Below are 20,955 nucleotides of genomic sequence, written 5' to 3'. Positions count from 1 at the left end.
CCCCTAACTGTTCCAAAATCCAATACCTAGGTCAGAAGGAGAGGCCTAGAGGCAGGAAAATGCCTCTGGGTGCTGGCTGGGCGTCACCCTTTCCACAGGTCTTTGTCTCCCAGCATGGGGAAGGCTGTGGTCGCCAGAGGGCGCACTCTGCCCGTGGTGGCAGATATCTAGTCCCTCAGCCTTCCAGGCCCCTCACACTCCCTCCTTCCTTCAGTCATGCATTGATGACAGATCCTTGGCCAGCCAGTCTAGGACACTGGGAACACAGGAAACTAGCTGCCTGTGGCAGCCCCCCGTGTATGTCAGGATCTGGTTAGAAGCACCATGCCATGGGTGGAGAAGGAGGGGCGGCACATCTTGCAGCAGTTCTTGGGAGGAGTGGGCACAGAGGTGCTAAGCATCCTGTAACGCTTAGGGCAACTGCCCCAAGTACCAGTGCTTCCCTTGAGAAACACTTCCAGAATAGCCTGACAGAAATGAGGAGCTTCTGGAAGGTAGTTGCAGGGAAGTGGTACAGTCATATTTAGGTTTTAGGAATCGCTGGCTGCATTGTAGAGGTTCGGGGAGGGTAAACGGATCAGGGAGAAAATCATGTAGTAACCCCTTCCAGTGTTCTGGACTAGGATGGCAACAGTGAGGAAGGTCCCCAGAGGGAAGGGGCGTGTAAGGAGCCAGGCACATAGACCTGGCAGCCATCTGCCAGGAGATGATAATTAAATCCACAAGAATAGAAGGGGACTGTACAGAAGACCTGTGCAGAAAGAGGTCCAAGCCCTTTGGGTTAGCTGAGGAGGGAGCTAAATAAATGAACAGAGACCCAGAACTTAGGAGAAGCCAGGCCATTTTAAGAATTTTGTGATTTACCAAAAGAGCAATTGAAAGTTATTTAATGGTTTTACACAAGTTCAGATTTGGATATCTGGGGCATGGGGGCCGGGTGGGGGGCGGTTGGTTTTTTTTAACTCCCTGGCCAGAGATTGAATCTGGGCCCCAGCAGTGGAAGTCTAAGTCCTAGTCCCTGGTCTGCCAGGGAACTCCCCAGATTTGTATTTTGAAAAGATCAATCTGGTTGCTATGATGAGAATGAATTTGAGGAAGCAATGGTGAAAGAAGGGAAGCCTTCCAGTATTAAGGCTAGAGATAGTGAAACAGTGAAGTTGGAGAGAAGTGATGCCTTTGATATTTAGAAAGTAAAACTGATATGGGTTGGTGGTGGGTTTTATGTAGACACAAAGCAAAAGTATCAGAGATGACTACAATCCTGATCTACATAGCCAGATGAAATTACGTACTTCCATTCACTGAAATATGAAATAAAGAGAACCAGGCCTCAATGGTGACCCTGCATTCAGTATTCTGAGTATCTGCAACATGGTCTAGACAGGAGAAACGAAGAAGGATGTAATTGGCCGAGAGATGGTAGGTGACTTCATGGATATGGATAAAACTGCCAAGAAAAAAGCGTAAGTGAGAAGGTGGCCAGAGGAGTACAGTGAACTTTCTTGGTGGTCCAGTGATTCAGACTCCACGCTTCCAGTGCAGGGGGTGCAGGTTCAATCCTTGGTTGGGGAACTAAGATGTCATATGCTGTGTGGTGTAGTCAAAAATTTTATTTTAAAAAGGAGCAATCAGAGATGCAGGAGGAAAACCAGATAAATGATCATGGAGTCAGTGGCAGAGTTTTTCATGGAGAATGGTCATCACAAATGCTGGTTACCAAGGACATCAAGGAGAGCAGTTTCAGATAGTGGTGGGACCTGGACTGAAAACCTTGAGGAGATGAGGAAATAAAGACAAATGTTTTTAAAAAGGTTTCCCCTGAAGAGTGAAAGGATTGAGTAGTGATTGAGCAAGTAGAGTGAGAGATACCCAACCAGCTGAGAGGAAACAATATATAAACTCATGGGAGATTCCTGAGAAGATAGAAGAGAGGATCCAAAATACAGCTGGAGAGACTGGCTTTTAATAGGAAGAGGAGGGCTACCGTTTGTAATTTAACAGGTGAGAGGGAGAGGAGTTATGTGGCTGTAGACCACGTGTGGTGGTAGAAAGGTAAGGGAATTCATAGCCAAGCATATGTTTCTTCTGTGAACAAACTCCTGTGGGACATCCAAGGGGCCAGTGGCACTATCCAGCCAGCAGGTGGAGTTCAGGAGAGAGGACTGGGCTGGAGATAGGCGTCTGAGTATCCCATGCTGACAGTGGGGAAGAACTCTTGGAATTAGGGGAAATTATCCATGGTTTCTAGCCCTGGCCTTGAGGGTGCTCTGTAGCTAAGTATGGCGGGGAGGAAGAATATAGGCAAGGTCATTCAGAACAGATTATCACCTTTCAGTCTGATCTGCAGTTCAGTATGTGTGGGTGGCGCCTGTTGCCCAGGGTGGTGGTCATGTTTGCTGATTATGCTCCCAACACGTAGGGACCTCAACAAAGTGTGGTGGTAGGAGGGTGACAGGGCCTGGGGCACAAGAGGACACACTGTAAGTCAGCCCACATCCTCTACCCCCACAGCAGAACGTGCAAATACACTCCTGGGCAAAGAGATGTGATGAGAATCAACTCAGTGGGCTTTCTAATAGGAATGGGGTGGCGATGAAAGAGCTCCAATGTTAAACTTTCTCAGGGTTAGTTTCTGAGTCCCCCAGTGTTGGTGGAAGCATTTTTGTAGCCCCGGTTCAGCCCCAGGACCAATCTTCTGGTGCTCATGGGAGAGAAGGTTTGGCAGCTTCAGGACTTTTCAATACCCCAGTCCTCTCCCTTTTGCCCCCAACCCCAGCCCACTTCTCCACAGCATGAGAACCAAAGGTGCTTTATTGCAATGTCTTTATTGCATTACTGGAGCAAGTTGGCCAGACTGTCCCCTCTTGGGGAAGGTAAAAAACAAAAAGACCAAAAGGTATCTCCCCTCGCCTCCCCCACCCTCCCCCACAACTGCACAGCAATGTCTGAACACACCTGGTGACAAGAACAACTTGCAAAAGTGGTCTAGGAACTACATTATGAACTGTCCCAGCACAAGACATACAGTTGGCTTCCTTGTGAATCAGATATTTTTACGTAACTACATGAATTTTTTTTGACTACATCAAAGACAACAGAAGAATAGGTTTTTCACGAGTAACAACAGGGCACCAAAGTCACATGCTGCAATTTGTAAGGAAACAAGGTTGTTTTTCGTCACAAGTGGCTGGAGCTAGAGCAAGGCTGAGCAGTTGACAGCAGAGGGCCCAGCTAGGCCCCCATCTGGACCCTCTGCTTTGAGGCCACTGAAGCCTCACTGAGAGCTAGCTAATAAAGAGTCTTAACTGGCAACAGAAAATACCTTGAAAAAACAGTAATTTGCCCAGATGCAGTTCTTGGCCCAAGAGGACCCATGAGACTCATTTCTTGCTGCAAGGAGACCCATGGAAGACACCACACTGGTTCTCAGAGCTTCTGCAAAGCCTGTGAGGGTCTCATCGAGGCTTGGAGACAGAGTAGGGGCGGTATCAGAAGTCTTGGCCAAATTAGGGGTAAGGACACTGCTAGTCTATACAAGCCTGAGCTATGGTTGAGGCTTGGTTAGCATCTGTGGCCAGATGGAGACAAAGCATTGTTCTGTGATGAAAGCTCCACCCAGAATAGACAGGCCTCTGACCAGTGTCCAGCCAGCCTGGAGCTGCTTCCACGTTGCTGGCCAGCTTCCCTAGCCAGGAAGACAGTGAGTCCCTCTGGTCTTGGTCTGTTTCTTTACCCTCTGCCTCAGTGAGACCGCACTGAAGATGCCAAGAGAGAATCCCAGGGCCCAGATCACGGGGTAAGACATGGAGCTAAGCTCTGATGAAGGAGGCCAGGACCACAGAATAAAGGAGCTGCATACTACCCCTCCCAGTGGTTAGTAGACTGGTCCCTCTGCTATTTCCACTGGTCAAGATCAAGCAAATCACGTGGCAACTAGTCAGAAAAGATACTTTCCAACTTCTCAAATGATCCCTATGTCTTAGTTCCCACGAAGCAACAAATTCAAGAATGAAAAACAGGAAAGCAACAAACAGGTGAAGGAATGTAGGACTTAAAAATGAGTGGCCCTCCTCCACAAGCCAGCCCAGTGTGGGCGATAGACTGCGCTTGCTCGCTCCCTACATGCCCTTAATTGATGCTGCCTGACAAGCAACACAGCATGGTTCAACATTACAGCATGTATCCTGGGTTTCATTTAAGAGATAACCAGAACACACTAAATTTTAATACCAGAAAGAAGGGATTCCTGGCACCCCATCTTGAGCATCTAGCTGTTTAAGGCACAAAGCCATCAGGCAGGCATGCCTCACAGTAGTTGGTCTGGCCTTATTTCTCAGTAAAACTCTTAGCAAGATTTCAATCTGGCCATCTGGGGAAGGAATGTCCAGCTGGCTGGTATCAGTTAAGGGCTCAGGTTAGAACAGCGACACTGGAGGAGGTTTCATTTGTCTGCCTCATCCAATCCTGAAACTGCAACGTAACCAAGGAAAAGCCAAAGATATGCCCCCTTTCCTTTCTGTCTTCACTGTTAGTAACTGGAGGTTCTCCCCCAAATTTTAATCTATTTCTATGTCGTGGCACATTCTAGATCCTGTTACCAAGATAAATGCTCAGGGAAAGCAAAATTTCTTTCTTTCATCCCCCAAACTAGAGCTTCCCTAAGTGTAAACCTGATTCAATAAGACTCAGATATTGGCTTCCCTACTCAGCCAGGAAGCCTGACTGCACAGCTTTGGGCTCAAACAGCTGACTCATTCGAGCCGATTACAGCTCTCGGATTGGCTCAGAGGCAGCTGGACTCTTTTGTTTGTTAAATGAGTTTTGACTGATGGGGGTGGAACACGATGGAGGTAGGAGTAGATGCTGCCCCAACTCCACTTGCCCAGCTTCACTCAGCTGGAAGGCTTAAACCACATGAAGCAGAAGGTTCCTGGCCTAAAATCAGGGCCACTGGAGCATGAGGACAGTCTGTGCACATCATCTTAATGGCAGGATCACAAAAAAGGCAAAGAACAGCTTCCAGATGACTTCAGCTAACAGTCTGAATGCCAAGCCATCCTTTCCTCTCCTTGCAGAAGTTTCAGCAACCACTATCTGGAAGCACAAGGGTGACATACAGCCCTTGCCTGGGACACCAAAGCCCCGGGCCTGTGACCTCCTAAAGTCCCTGACCACACCTGGCTCCCTTCCAGCCACAGCCTTAGCCATCTATGGCTCCCCTGGCCCTACCCAGAAAAGGACAGGAGATGACAGGAAATTAAACACATTGACTGTTTCTGCAGGACCTTTCAACTTGTGGAAGCACATAGAAGAATGTTGTTCTAGATCATTATTTGGTATATCAAGCCATCTAAAAGCACTGGATTGCACCTTTTCTTTACTCATACACACAAGTTACAAAGGTTTCAAACAACAGATCATTCTTTAGGCTAAGAAAACACCACCACACAAGCACCAACTTCATTTTATAATTCAAAGCTCACCAGCCCACAAAAAGAACACTATTCCTCATCTCTGAGAAACAAGGGCAGGGCAAAAGGAATTACACTGACCAATTTTAGTGTCTGCTAAAACTAACAGTCTCTAGTTTTCCTTTTATTTTCAAGTTTTGGTTCAGAAGTGTGCATTCAGATACTAGTGCCACCATCTTCCATCGCACCCTAGTCTGGCAGCAAGCATTGTTTTGCTGGGACCAATGTGGTTTCGAAACATAATGCTTCTTTAGAGAGAGGAGCTACTGAGATGCTGACACCTAAACTATACTGGTTAGGTACCTTCGGTTGAAGTTTTTTACCCACAGATTACAATTCTTTAAATGAAATCCCAAGCCTCCCCATTTTCCTTTGGTTGTCTTTTTCACCAAATGCCATTCTACCACTGAACCAAAACCACCTTCTTTTTGGGAGGAAGAGAGACCGCCAGACCAAAACAGACTCCCAACAGGGCCAAGCCCCACCACGGTCTTAAAGCACCTTGGCCTCTCAGAAGAGGACAGGGACTCCTCAGAGGCTTCCAGATACAACCCCCACCCCAATCAGGCCTAACATGTTCTCTTGAGGGTGCCTGGCTAAGTAAAACAAAAACCCCAATGAAAGACTTTCCCAAAAACCAGCATCTGCTCCCAGCTTCCTATGTCAGTGCAGTGGCACGGCTGAGTCCCCGAGAACCCCAGGCCCCATACGTCCCCATCCTGGCCGGCTGCTGCTCGGCCTCTCCACTTCACATTCACAGAATCACTTCTTGTGCAAAACAAGCAGTCTACGTAGAAAGAATGCCCTCATAGTCTAATAAAAACTGTAGAAAAGTGTTGCCAGAGAGCCACTGCTCCCTCTTTATCTGCAGAGCGAGGGCATCTGTGCGTGGACAGGGTAGGCGAGCCTGACGTTGAGAGAGTCGTTGTGCTGCACCAGGGACGTCTGCTGGTAGTGCAGCACCAGCTCCTTCAGGGAGCCGTACAGGTTGTAGGGCTCTGCGAAGCCGTAGCCCCGAGCAGTGCTGTAGATCACGCAGTGCTTCACCTCTCCATCGGCGCTGCAACGACAACACACAGACACCGCAGGGCGTTACGGCCGATGGCAACATACAGGCGCCCTAAAGACCAGAAGTCTGACAGCAATTGTTCTGCAAAGGAGAAGCAGCAGCCTTTCGTCCATCAGAGCTTGTATGACATCACACCCTTGTGTCCCCCCAGCCCCTTCCACACTGGTCACAGAGACACCCTTCATTTCCCAAGACTTGGTGGGGCTCAAATGGATGGCTGCATTCAGTCACTTAGCTCTGGACCTTAATTAGGTGAGAATGCACTGGAAGGGGCAAACCAAACCAAACCAAAAAAAAATTTAATGTACGAATCAGTTGTTTTTAAAATAGGCACAAGATTGTGCAACAATAACTAATTCCAGAATATTTTCATCACCCTAAAAAGAAACCACGTAACCATCAACATTCACTGTATTCCTCCCTCCCCTTAGACCCTGGTGACCAATAATCTACTTCCTGTCACTGTGGCTTTGCCTATTCCGGACATTTTATATAAATGGAATCATACAATATTACTCAATCTTTTGTCTGGCTACTTTCACTTGGAACACCATTTTCAAAGTTCTTTTATGTGGTATCATGTATTGAGACTTCATTTCTCCTCAGGGTTGAGTAATATTCCATTGTATAGATACACTACAATTTGGTTATTCATTCATCAATTTATGCGTCACTTGGATTGTTAACATTTTTTGGCTATAATGAATATTTATGTACAAGTTTTTGTATGGACGCCTGTTTTCAGTCCTCTTAGATGTATATGTAAGAGGGCAACTGTTGAATCATAAGTGAAACAAGCTTTTTGGGAATTCCCCGGCAGGCCAGTGGCAAGGACTCTGTGCTTTCACTGCTATGGCCCCGGGTTCAATCCCTCGTGGGAGAACTAAGATTCCACAAGCCACATGGCATGCGCCCCCACCCTGCCTGCCAAAGAAAGTTAAACCTTTTGAGGAACTGCCAAACTGTTTTCTGAAGTGTTGCACCACTTTAAATTCCTGCCAGCAGCTTTCTCCACATCCCTGTCAAGACTTGTCATTGTCCATCTTTTTAGTATCTCATTGTAGTTTTGATTTACAGCTCCCTAATGACTAATAATGTTGAGCATCTTTTCATATGTTTATTGACCATCTTTATATCTTCTCTAAAGAAATGTCTATTTGCCGTTGCCCATTTTTAAATTGGGGCAGTTGTCTTTTTATTAAGAGTTCTTTATGTATTAGACACTAGTTGATTAGATGTATGATTTGCAAATATTTTCTCCCATTCTGTGGGTTGTCTTTCCACTTTCCCGATAGTGTCCTTTGATGCAGACAGTCTTTAATTGTGGGGAAGTCCAATTCATCGTTTTGTTATTCGTGCTTTTGATATGTAAGAGACCACTGGCCATTCCAAAGTAACAAAGATTTATGCCTACGTTTTCTCCTAAGTGTTTTATCTTTTAGCCCTTACATTTAGTTATATGACACATTTTGAGTTCAATTTTGTATGTGGCATGAAGTGGGGATCCAAATTCATTCTTTTGCATGTGGCTCACTAGCTGTCCCAGCACTGTGTTGAAATGACTGTTTTTTCCCCTTTGAATGGTCTTGAGAACCTTGTTGAAAACCAACTGGCCGTAACTGTAGGGGGTTATCTCGTGGCTGTCATTTCTATTCCTTGATTCACGTTTAGTCTTCTGTTTTGCTTAGTTACTCAGTCGTGTCCAACTCTTTGCAACCCCATGGACTGTAGCCCACCAAGGCTCCCCTGTCCATGAAATTCTCCAGGCAAGAGTACTGGAGTGGGTTGCCACTTTCTTCTCCAGGGAATCTTCCCGACTCAGGGATCAAACCTGGGTCTCCTGCATTGCAGGATTCTTTACCAGCAGAGCTACCAGGGAAGCCCTCAGAGTTCAGTTCAGTTGCTCAGTCATGTCTGATTCTTTGTGACCCCACAGACTGCAGCACGCCAGGCCTCCCTGTCCATCACCAACTCCCGGAGTTTACTCAAACTCATATCCATTGAGTCGGTGATGCCATCCAACCATCTCATCCTCTGTCGTCCCCTTCTCCTGCCTTCAATCTTTCCCAGCATCAGGGTCTTTTCAAATGAGTCAGTTCTTTGCATCAGGTAGCCAAAGTATTGAGTTTCAGCTTCAACATCAGTCCTTCCAATGAGCATTCAGGACTGATTTCCTTTAAGATGGACTGGTTGGATCTCCTTGCAGTCCAAGGGACTCTCAAGAGTCTTCTCCAACACCACAGTTCAAAAGCATCAATTCTTCAGTGCTCAGCTTTCTATATAGTCCAACTCTCACATCCATCCATGACTACTGGAAAAACTACAGCCTTGACTAGATGGACCTTTGTTATTTGTTAGCAAAGTAATGTCTCTGCTATTTAACATGCTGTCTAGGTTGGTCATAACTTTTATCTTACATTAGTACTTCACAATTTTAATTACTACAACTCTGTAGTAAGTTTTCAAATTGGGAAATATACTTCAACTCTTTCCTATTCCTTCAGGATTATTTTAACTGTTCTGGATCCCTTGTATTATCGTATCAATTTTAAGATCAGCTTGTCATTTCTGTACAAAGCCAGCTGGTACTGTTTATGGGGATTATACCGAACACACAAATCAATGTGGAAAGTCCTGCCATCTATGAACACAGGATGTTTTCCCACTTATTTAGATTTTAAGTTCTTTCAGTGATGTTTCATAGTTTTCACTGTACAGCTCTTGCAACTTTAAACCTAGGCATTTTATAATTTTTATGCTATTACACATTTTCAGGTTGTTCACTTCTAGTATACAGAAATACAACTGATTTTTGTTTTCTAATCTTTTAACCTGCACCCTGCTGAATGCATTTATTAGTTCTAATAGTTTACTTCTTCCTTTCTAATCTGGATGCCTTTTCTTTTTCTTGCCTAAATGCCCCAGCTAGAATTTTCTGTACAATGATTAGAAGTGATGAGAAAATACATCCTTAGTCTCTTCCTGCTCTTAAAGTACTCAGTTTTTTACCACTAAGTATGATGTCAGCTGTGGGTGTTTCATGTTCTTTATCAGGTTGGGAAGTACCCTCCTATCTCTAGTTTTTTCAGTGTGTTTTAACAAATAAGAGTGTAAAAATACTTCTTCTGAAATCTACTGAAATAATGAGTAGATTTTTGTCAGTTGATTTTTGTCCTTAATCTATTTATATGGTTTATTTACACTGATTTTTAATCCTACTTAGTTATGGTTTATAATCCTTCTTATATGCTGCTGGAGTTGCTTTGCTAGTGTTTTGTTAAAGATGTTTATGTCTATATTCATAAGGAATATACCTTCATTAAACAAACTGGGAAGTATCTGCTCCAATTTTTTGGAAAGTCTATGAAGGAATTGTGTTAATTCTTTTCATAATGTTTGGTAGAATTCACCAATAAAACTAACTAGGCCTGGGGTTTTCTTTGTGGATAGTTTTTTAAATTAGTGATTCAATTTCTATACTTACTATAGTTCTATTCAGATTTTCTACTTCCTGTTAAGTCAGTTTTGGCAGTTTGTGTGCTTCAGGCATTTGTCTATTTCATCTAGGTTGTTTAATTTGTTAGCATATAATTATTTATAGTATTCCATCATTATTTTTTTTTAATCTCTGTAAGGGCTACAACTAGTGTCCCCTCCTTCACCCTGATTTTAGGAATTTGTGTCTTCTCTCTCCGGGTGTGTGCGTGCGTGTGAGTTTAGCTTTGTTGTTGTTGTTCAGTGATTAAGTCATGTCCAACTCTTTGCAACCCTATGGAATGCAGCATGCCAGGTTCCTGTCCTTCACTACCTCCTGGAGTTTGCTCAAATTCATGTGCATTGAATTGGTTTACTCAAACTCGTGTCTACGGAGTCGGTTCATCTCATCCTCTGCCACCCTCTTCTTTTGCCTTCAGTCTTGCCCAGCATCAGGGGCTTTTCCAGTGAGTCAGCTCTTCGCATCAGGTGGCCAAAGTATTAGAGCTTCAGCATCAGTCCTTCCAATGAATATTCAGGATTGATTTCCTTTAGGATTAACTGGTTGGATCTCCTTGCTATCCAAGGGACTCTAGAGAGTCTTTTCTGGCACCACAGTTCAAAAGCATCAATTCTTTGGTGCTCAGCCTTCTTTATAGTCCAGCTCTCACATCTGTACATGACTACTAGAAAAGAGGTTATCAATTTTATTCATCCCATCATCCCATCTTTCAGCTTTGTTGATTTCCTCAATTATTTTCTATTCTCCATTTTATTTACTTCTGTTCTAATCTTTATTATTCCCTTCTTTCTGCTTGTCTGGGTTTAGTTAGCTCTTTTTTCAGTTTCTTAAGGTGGAAGAAAGTAGGTTATTGATTTGAGAGCTTCAATTATAAATTTCCCTCTTAGCAATGCTTTAGCTACAGTAGATAAGTTTCGCTACTCTGTGTTTCTCTTTTAACCCAAAGTATTTTCTAATTTCCCTTGTTTTCTTTTTTTAATCTATTGGTAATTTAGGAATATGTTACTTATTGTCCATTCTGTGAATTTCCCAAATTTCCTTATTTTTTTATTTCTAATATCTTTCCATTGTGGTTATAGACAACATATTTTGTATGATCTCAACCCTATTTATTGAGACTTGTGGCCTAAAGTGCGGTCTAGCCTGGATGATATTTCATGTATACTTGAGAAGAATGTGTGTTCTGCTATTGTTAGGTGGCGTGTGCTAAAGATGTCTCTGTGTGTGTGTGGGTGAGTTCAGTCGTGCCCAGCTCTTCACGACCCCATGGACTGTCGTCCACCAGGCTCCTCTATCCATGGAATTTCCCAGGCAAGAATACTGGAGCAGGTTGCCATTTCTTTATCCAGGGGATCTTCCCGACCCAGGGATCAAATCCACATCTCTTACATCTCCTGCATTAGCAGGCTGGTTCTTTACCACTAGCACCACCAGCTAGGTCTAGTTGTTTTATAGAGTTGTTCAAGTCTTCTGTTTCCTTGTTGATCTATATGTTCTATCCCTAATCAAATTTCTTACGCCAAATGGCAATAACAATGTAAGGATCACAACTGCTCACTACCTAACATAAATACATCCATTGTTGGCTACAGGTCTCTAGCCTGAGAAGGCTGTAGAGTTAAGCAAGTCCTTAACTTAGTCCTAAGTAAATTGGAAAATCACTGTAAGCAGGCTTTCTATAGCTATAGTGGCTGGCAAACAAGTAGAAGTCTGTGATGCCAGACTCTTGCTTCCAATGTCCCCCAAGGTGAACCCCAATATGATACATGACTGAAGCTGGTTTTCATAGGCAACAGAAATCCACACTACTGGTCAAGTCTATGGCTAAAGAGAAGGGGAAAAGAATACAGCTCCCAAGATGCTAAAGCTGCTCCCTGGTCTCTCAGGAACTACGTGAGCAGCTGAGCAGCACCTTCCACCAGCCAAGTCCTTAACCCACAAGGCTGCCACACAGGGACCTGGATAAGGGTGAGGGGCTAATGCACTGGGCTTACTGTCTTCTTTTTATTGTTCTTAACAAGATCTCAGATCCCACAAGAGCCATCTTCTCCTGCCATTTCCACTCAGAAAACTTGAGGATCTGAGCCCAGGTCACAAAGAAATGAAATGTTTCAAGTAGCTCTATCCAGGGATAACATTAATCCAATACCTCCCTTACATTTTGCCCACAGACACCCCACTATTCATCCTTTCCAAGTCCAGCTCAACACCACCTCTTACACAAAATCTCCCAACCCTTTCTCCACCAGACTCAGTTCTTCATGCACACAGCCTACTGGTGATACCTATGTCACGGTGATTTCATTTATCTTGGATATTTTACTGTGAAATGAAGAGAGCGTGGTGCCAAAAAAAAAAAGTGGGTTTTGAAACCAGGTAAAGCTGGATTCAAACTCTGCATGACAGAGATAGATCGCTAAGGATAAGTAAAAGCACTCTGTTAATACAAGTGTCTTTTGTCTAGCCTCACCACTTTGTCCTCAAATCATTTGTGATCCTTGCTTGCTTTCTGGAATGTCCAGCAGCAGCATCATTATCATAATAATATTAGTAAACAACATTTACTTATTATATTCCAGCACTGATCAAAGCATATTATATCACATATATTAACTCATACAGTACTGTAAAAACCCTTAAGTAGATATTATTATTATGCTTCTTTTATAGATAAAGAAACTAGGAAAAGAAAAGTTAAGTAATTTACCCTAGGTGACACATATGGTTAAGTAGTAGAGTTAGGATTTGAATCCTGTATATCTGATCCCAAAGCTTCTCTCATGACCATCATACTATACGTCCTCTCTAGGTATGGTCATTGTCAATGTAAACATACTAATAGCAAATATATATATATATTCCTTAAAAAGGCATCTGTTTTATATATATACATAAAACAGCAAAATCTGACTGAGGCATAATTAGTTGTCCCTAGAATTTCAGTTTCCATTAAAAGGAAAATAAGCTTTTCCAAACAGTCGTAAGAAAACATCCAAAATAAATAAATAAATAAATAAAATTTAAAAAGAAAAAAAAAGAAAACATCCAACATTTTCTATCACTAACTCAACACAATACTATTTAAGTACAAAACTTAGTTTTTCTTCTGAAGTAAAAACAGTTCTATTTAATCAAGTCTTCATAATCTGACAATGAAAGCCAAGTTAGGCATGCAGGAGACTACTAAAGAATTAAGTGAGAAAAAAAAAAAAAGAATTAAGTGATCTTTTCAATTGAAAAATCTCCAATTATTTTTCACAGATACCTGAAATCCAACAACAAACAACTGCAGGGCCTAGCCTGCTTACCATTTAAATTAAAATCTCCAAAATAACTTCAGATTATATATCTCCTAAAGCAACTAACTTTTCTTCGTACAAATATTAAAGGTCTAAGCCATGGTTACTTGTTTTACCATATTTCAAATAATTTGATTTGAACTTTATGAGTGGTTGATTTTCTATTAATCAATGTAGAAGTTTTCAAAAGGTTATATCGCCAGAGAAGACTTACACCACAGAGCAAGCATAACATCCTTTCTTGCTACTCTCACGGATTAAGAATGCACCGTCAGGTTTCCCATAAAGCAAGTCCTCAGCTTGTACTCGGTTGATATCCTCAACAAACCAGGTTTTCTCATCATAATGGGGCAGGTTTTCATCTTCCTCATTGATAAAATAGGTCCTAAAAATCAAATGTTAAAATATTATTCTAACAATCAGTTTACTTATATCTAAAAGCAAATTCACGAATAAAACTCTCTTCTAAATCTTAACCACAAAATAACAAAGTAGAATTGCAAGTAGTTGGATTTTTTAAAAATAATTTCAAAAAATAAGATAAAAAAAATTTCATTATTTGCTATCATGTAGAAAGCACAAGATTCAGGTGTCTCATTCAAAATTCTGACTCCTGACTGTCTAAATAAGCAATGCTTAAGCATCCAGGTTTCATATGGTTTGGCGGGTCTGTGAACTCAAGTGCCTATGGCATACTCTTGAAGCATTTCAATTTAAAGAGGTGCAAAGTCCTTGATTCAAATGTCCTCAAATAACAGAGAGGACATTTGCTCAAGTAACTCAGCAAGCATTAAGAAGGCCCATGTCTTACACTGGCAACAAAGCCCTCTGATGGAAAGGTACAGCGAGAACTCACTCATCAGCATCCTCATTCTTGATCCCCAGCCAGGCATTCAGGCGCTTCTGTCTCACTCCTTTGTGATTGAGCCACCTTCCAGAAGAAAGACATCACTGTCAGCATCGGTGCAAAGTAGACACATAACCAAACATCCAGGCCCAGGAGCTTCTTTTCCCTAGTCCCACTAAGAATGGCCAGAGATTTCCCTAAATTTAATAGTTTCTATATTACTTTTCCTTCAACTTTCAGCAAAAGGCAGAAACAGAAAGCTTTCCTTTCTGTTTTTCACTTTCCTTTTCTAGAAGATTATATCACCACGAGCGCACACATCCTTGCACTCAGACACCACGGGACAGTTGTTTCTGAAATCGTCAGTTAGGTGAGCGTGTGTCACATTTGCAATCTCCACTGAGCCACAGGATGCAATTCCTCCACAGCCTACTATTAATACATTGAGTTTAAAATTCTAAAACAGAATTTCAAGGTCTATTTTTACACCCAAAGCAAGCCACAAGAAATTGAGGGTAGCAATCTGAGTAATTAATGCAAATTTACTTCATCACCAGGAAAATCACAGTATTTTAAAATATACCAACATTTAAGATGTATAATGATATAAATCATTTCATTTAGCATCACTGAGATGGACGATGGCCTAAAACTTGAGTATAAAAACTCTTTCATTCATCATCATCCCCCAACCAAGCCCCTGTTCATTCAGATCTCATCATAAACATCTCCTCCGGGAGGACTACCCTAATTGTCCCAACCAAGGCAGTCCACCAGTCACTCTTTACACTTTTCCTTATTTTCCTTATCACGTATAAAACAATACATTCTAGAGACAAAACCTGAACAAAGCATCGAAGACCTAACATCCAATTAGCATTCTGTTACTAATTGTATGGTCTTTTTTTGTTTGTTTATTCTAAAAAAGATATAAAGTTGAAGTTATAACATAAATTCAGTGCACATAAGATGAACTTATTCTCTTTATGTTCAGTTTCATTTTCAACTTAAAATCTCTAATCAAACTATAATTTTGTTTACTATGTATTATGACATCTCACTTAGTTTGTATCAGTTAGGGTCTTAGCTAGATGGAAAAGGAACAGTCAAACTGGTAGCTGAGAAGAGTTCACTATTTACAAAGGTCTGGAGATGTTTTAGAGAAACTCCCTGGGGCGAGCAATAGTGTGAAGCCAAGGTATCCTAGAATTGAAGAATCAGCTGTAGAGAGCAGTGACTTGAACCCAGAGAGTACCATTTGGGGAATGCCACCTTTGGTAGAAAATGAGGACACAGCCAACTCATAGGGATCACAAGGGGAAGAAGTTAGAAAATAAAATATTCTTACTTTACTTTCCTTCTGCCCTCTCATCTCCTGCCAGTGCCTTCAAATGGCCAAAGCTAATGAGAAGCCAGAGGGCAAAGAGATCTGTTTTCTTAGGCACAGAGCAGGGTAGAAAAAGAAGAGTAGAAACTGTGAAGGCAAATGGAAAATTCCAGCACACCCAATGAAATGGATTAACTTTAAGTGGACTTTTTTTCCAGGACCTATGATCCTCTGATAAAGAGATGGCTTCCTGTACTCAAGGACTGTTTGCACAGCATAAGAGAATGGCTTATTTAGGATACATTTTAAGGTAAGATTAAACTAACTTTTGTAGTCACAATCTGTACCTTTACTGAACAATTATTGGCATGGTAATATCCTTCAGAATTCTTTATAAACACTGCTGCCCCATCTTGCCTCTCTAATTTCATATTTGGGAAGTTGACTTTTGGAGCTATGTGTAAGATGATATTTATTCAAATTAAGTTTTATTATATTCAATCTGGATCATAGTTTCAGTCTCCTGAAATCTTTCTAGTCTCTAATATCTTATCATCTATCTGATCAGCTGTTTCTCCCAGCTTTTAAAAATATGATCAGCTGCTAATGACCATCTAATTTTTGATAACAATGTTACTTAGGGCATTGCTGTGGATGGACTGACACAGACTACACAAAGCCTACTCTAGGATGGCAGTAAGTCACAGTTTATCAGTCAAGTTAGACTAAGTTGTATTATGGCAAGTTATTCTTTATTTTGAATTTATGAATTTAGGTTTATGAAAACCAGCAAAAGTAAGCAATAATCATGAAAACTAACTCCTAATGGAAAAGAATTGCAAATTCCTTTTATAAAAAAGGAATTTTAAAGGTTTTTAGGAAATTCCCTGGTGGTTCACTGGTTAGGACTTGGTGCTTTCACTGCCGTGGGCCTGGCTTCAATCCCTGGTTGGGGAACCAAGATCCTGCAAGCCACGGATGGCACATCCAAGAATAAAATTAAAATAAATAAAGGCTTTTATATTTAAGAAATATTTTATTCTAAAGAATAGCAAGGAGAGATAAGAAAGCCTTCCTCAGCAAGGCAAAGAAATAGAGGAAAACAACAGAATGGGAAAGACTAGAGATCTCTTCAAGAAAATTAGAGATACCAAGGGAACATTTCAGGCATAGATGGGCTCAAAAAAGGACAGAAATAGTATGGACCTGACAGAAGCAGAAGATATTAAGAAAGGTGGCAAGAACACAGAACTACACAAAAAAGATCTTCACGACCCAGATAATCACGATGGTGTGATCATTCACCTAGAGCCAGACATCCTGGAATGTGAAGTCAAGTGGGTCTTAGGAAGCATCACTATGAACAAAGCTAGTGGAGGTGATGGAATTCCAGTTGAGCTATTTCAAATCCTAAAAGATGATGCTGTGAAAGTGCTGCACTCAATACGTCAGCAAATTTGGAAAACTCAGCAGTGGCCACAGAACTGGAAAAGGTCAGTTTTCATTCCAATCCCAAAGAAAGGAAATGCCATAGAATGCTCAAACTACTGCACAATTGCACTCATCTCACATGCTAGTAAAGTAATGCTCAAAATTCTCCAAGCCAGGCTTCAGCAATACATGAACCTCCAGATGTTCAAGCTGGCTTTAGAAAAGGCAGAGGAACCAGAGATCAAACTGCCAACATCCGTTGGATCACTGAAAAAGGAAGGGTTTCAGAAAAACATCTACTTCTGCTTTATTGACTATGCCAAAGCCTTTGACTGTGTGGATCACAATAAACTGTGGAAAATTAAGAAAGAGATGGGAATACCAGACCACCTGACCTGCCTCTTGATTAATCTGTATGCAAGTCAGGAAGCAACAGTTAGAACTGAACATGCAACAACAGACTGGTTCCAAATAGGAAAAGAAGTACATCAAGGCTGTACATTGTCACCCTGCTTATTTAACTTATATGCAGAATACATCATGAGATATGTTGGGCTGGAAGAAGCATAAGCTGGAATCAAGATTGCAGGGAGAAATATCAATAACCTCAGATACGCAGGTGACACCACCCTTATGGCAGAAAGTGAAGAAGAACTAAAAAGCCTCTTGATGAAAGTGAAAGAGGAGAGTGAAAAAGTTGGCTTAAAGCTCAACATTCAGAAAACTAAGATCATGGCATCCGGTCCCATCACTTCATGGCAAATAGATGGGGAAGCAGTGGAAACAGTGATAGACTTTATTTTGGGGGGCTCCAAAATCACTGCAGATGGTGACTGCAGCCATGAAATTAAAAGACGCTTGCTCCTTGGAAGAAAAGTTATGACCAACCTAGACTGCATACTAAAAAGCAGAGACATTACTTTGCCAACAAAGGTCTGTCTAGTCAAGGCTGTGGTTTTTCCGGTAGTCATGGATGGATGTGAGAGTTGGACTATAAAGAAAGCTGAGCACCGAAGAACTGATCTTCTGAACTGTGGTGTTGGAGAAGACTCTTGAGAGTCCCTTGGACTGCAAGAAGATCCAACCAGTCCATCCTAAAGGAAATCAGTCCTGGGTGTTCACTGGAAGGACTGATGTTGAAGCTGAAACTCCAATACTTTGGCCACCTGATGCAAAGAGCTAACTCATTTGAAAAGACCCTGATGCTGGGAAAAATTGAGGGAAGGAGGAGAAGGGGATGACAGAGGATGAGATGGTTGGATGGCATCACTGACTCAATGGACATGAGTTTGTGTAGGCTCCGGGAGTTAGTGATGGACAGGGAGGCCTGGTGTGCTGCAGTTCATGGGGTCACAAAGAGTCAGACATGACTGAGTGACTGAACCGAACTGACTTATTCTATATTTAAGAAATGAAATCCTTATTTAGGCATTCAAGAATATTCTAGAAACAGTACATTGGCATCTCAGGAGAAAAGAATCTCAAAAAGTCCTTATGGGCTATATATATAGCAAGAAGTCAGAGAAACGGCCACATGCAAAGGGGACTTGATGAACTAATGACAATCTCTTCTTGGGTGCTACAGAATTCCAACCTATTCCATCTTCAAAACAGGGCCAAAGAGAGGTTGTATTCAGCATCACGTAGCAGTACAACCAGTCTCTTCCAGGACTGACTATACAGTTTCAGTGTTAGAGCAGATCAGGCCCATCAATCCTAGTGCTGTCTTTGGTAGAAACATCGAAGCATGGAGTATGGACACTGGACTGTTCTCCCTGAAGCAATGGTTCCAAAAGTGGTAATGGTTTCTGTGTCTCCCTAAACATTTTAGCAGGGTACAAGCAGGTCATGGCTTATCACCCATGATGGCACCTAAATTGTTTTATATTTAGTTTTATATTAGCTTTAGAACTTGTTAAAGGAATTTTCAAGGTCAGTTTGCCATACTTAGTCATGCACCTAGAAATGGTAGGTTTCTCAGTATCTCATCACTTTCCAGGGCAAAGAAATGCTTCCATTCATTCCTTTGGTCTATGGCACAGCCTTCTGGGGCTTTTCTTTAGCTTCATCATGTGACCAGGACCATATAAGTATTCCAAGAGCAGACACACCCTGCTTGTATACAAAGCCACCTCTTGGCCTTGCTTTCAAAGCTCTTCTGTGTACTTCCTCGGCTCTTTTTGGCCACAGTAGCAAACTGAAAGATCTCTAGAGAGGAGTGTTATTAAAAACTACTTAGTAATTGTTTGCTTCTGAAACAATCACCTTAAATTTTCCTCTTCTGAAACTCAACAGCCAATGTTCCAACCTCTAAGTTTGTATTTTATCCCCTCCCTCTTTCTCACACAAAGAAACCCTGAAGTCTATAGAAAACCCAGTCAGAGGTCTTTACTTTGCCTCCTCCTGCCAAGGAGTTTGAACTGTGTTACATGCGTGAAAGTCACCCATAAACATATTACAAGACAGTCTATTCACTACCTGGAACTAAACCTAATACATTTTCCTTTCTCACTGATTATCTCCTTCTATGAAGCAGTCATCTGGCCTAAAAATCTAATCCATATTTCTTGTTCTAATAACATATCTTTCCATCTATATTTAGATAACATCCCTATATCTAGCTAAATCATATAATATTCCATCACTCTTCAGGTGTGCCGTTTTTCATAAGTGTTCTCAACACATTTCTATTACTTAAATATAGAATTTTTTCCTTAAAAATAAAAACTCTTTAATGGACTATTCTGTATACTTATTTGTAGGTCCCCACTTTTAGTTTCGTTGCCTGTCAGGGGTAATTTCTATTTCTACAGTTTTTCTAGGTAATCAAAGATTCTGGGTTTTGTGTTTTAGGCAAACATTAATTAATCCGCACTTTTTAAAGCTCCATCTCTGTGTTCATTTGTATGGATTACAGCCCTACCTCCTGATTGGTTCCCACACACTTGACTTTAGTAGACTATAACACCCTACTACTAACAGGACCACTCTCCTAAATTCTTACAGCCCCGCTGGCCAGGTCTCAATTACGAGTCTCCTCTTCTGCCTCTAACGCCTCCAGTGCAGCAGGACGGGGTCGTGCCCGGTGTCCTCCCCACAGGCCCAGAGTACTCACACGAGGTGCTGATCTCGGATCTTGCGCAGCTGGATCAGGTCAGGTTTGATACTATTCATTTTTTTATCTATTTCTCGGTTATCCAAAGCTTGTTTCTTCAAATCCTGTTCGAGACGCATTTTGCTATCATGAATCTCACCCAGACGTGATTTCAACTTGTCATAATTCATCATAATTCTGTGAAAATATTTGACATATTAAGGCTAAAACAAACCAAGCAGAAGCATTCTACAGTGTGCACATGGTCCTAACACCTTCAATGTGGTGGACATCTGCTGTTTTTGCCTAGCACATATTCATTCTCACCCCTCTGGGAAGAGCACTCTCATGTTCCCTGTAGGGAAAGGCTCCTGTTCCCATCTCAGATTCACAGGTGAACATCCACACAACCCCACCTGGCCAAGAAGAGTGTTTCGTTCCATCCTATCCCTGCCTCAGGCCACAGTGACTTGCTCAGAAATCAGGATAATACCCAAACTGACCCAATGAGAGTCAAATCTAGGACTCTTGCTAGAAATATTGTAGACAGATTCTCTCTACTGAGATTGTTAAGTTGCTAACATGTGATTCTAGGCCTCCCAACAGTTTATACTACTGCCTTGAAGGGAAAGCCTGCCTGAGGATGAAGCCAACACAGAGGAAAGTTGAGCCAACAGACAGACAATAAGGAGAATCCTGATGATATAGTTTGGGCCCTGGACCCAGCCATGACTGAACAAGTAAAGCTGGGTTACTGTGTGAACTAAATGTGCTAATAACATGTAAAAGGACCAAACAGTGTCTGGGACATCTTGGTAAGCACTCAGGAGATGATGGTCCTAAGCTTTTCCAGCATACAAAGTTTTGCTGTGCTCTGAACCCTAAGGCAACAACTGTCCACATTACTCACTTGTCACTCAA

The 20,955-nt window shown here is 41.9% G+C and overlaps 1 protein-coding gene across 3 annotated transcripts in view; it reads right to left on the bottom strand.

Moving 5' to 3' along the window:
- Nucleotides 1-2,806: 2,806 nt before the first annotated feature.
- The window catches only part of PIK3R3 (phosphoinositide-3-kinase regulatory subunit 3), a 96,712-nt gene continuing 78,563 nt past the window's right edge, over nucleotides 2,807-20,955 (bottom strand). For all 3 annotated transcript variants that reach the window (XM_043876752.1, XM_043876753.1, XM_043876754.1), the window contains 4 exons: nucleotides 20,056-20,232; nucleotides 14,192-14,266; nucleotides 13,550-13,720; nucleotides 2,807-6,531 (listed from right to left, as the gene is read on the bottom strand). In XM_043876752.1, the coding sequence (XP_043732687.1) occupies nucleotides 6,333-6,531; nucleotides 13,550-13,720; nucleotides 14,192-14,266; nucleotides 20,056-20,232 (622 nt within the window). In that variant the 3' untranslated portion in view covers nucleotides 2,807-6,332. The remainder of the gene's footprint in view (nucleotides 6,532-13,549; nucleotides 13,721-14,191; nucleotides 14,267-20,055; nucleotides 20,233-20,955) is intronic.

Source organism: Cervus elaphus, chromosome 20, assembly GCF_910594005.1.
Source record: "Cervus elaphus chromosome 20, mCerEla1.1, whole genome shotgun sequence".
Taxonomy (NCBI): domain Eukaryota; kingdom Metazoa; phylum Chordata; class Mammalia; order Artiodactyla; family Cervidae; genus Cervus; species Cervus elaphus.
Note: the sequence above shows the minus strand (reverse complement) of the source record. Positions and strands in the feature narration are given on the sequence as shown.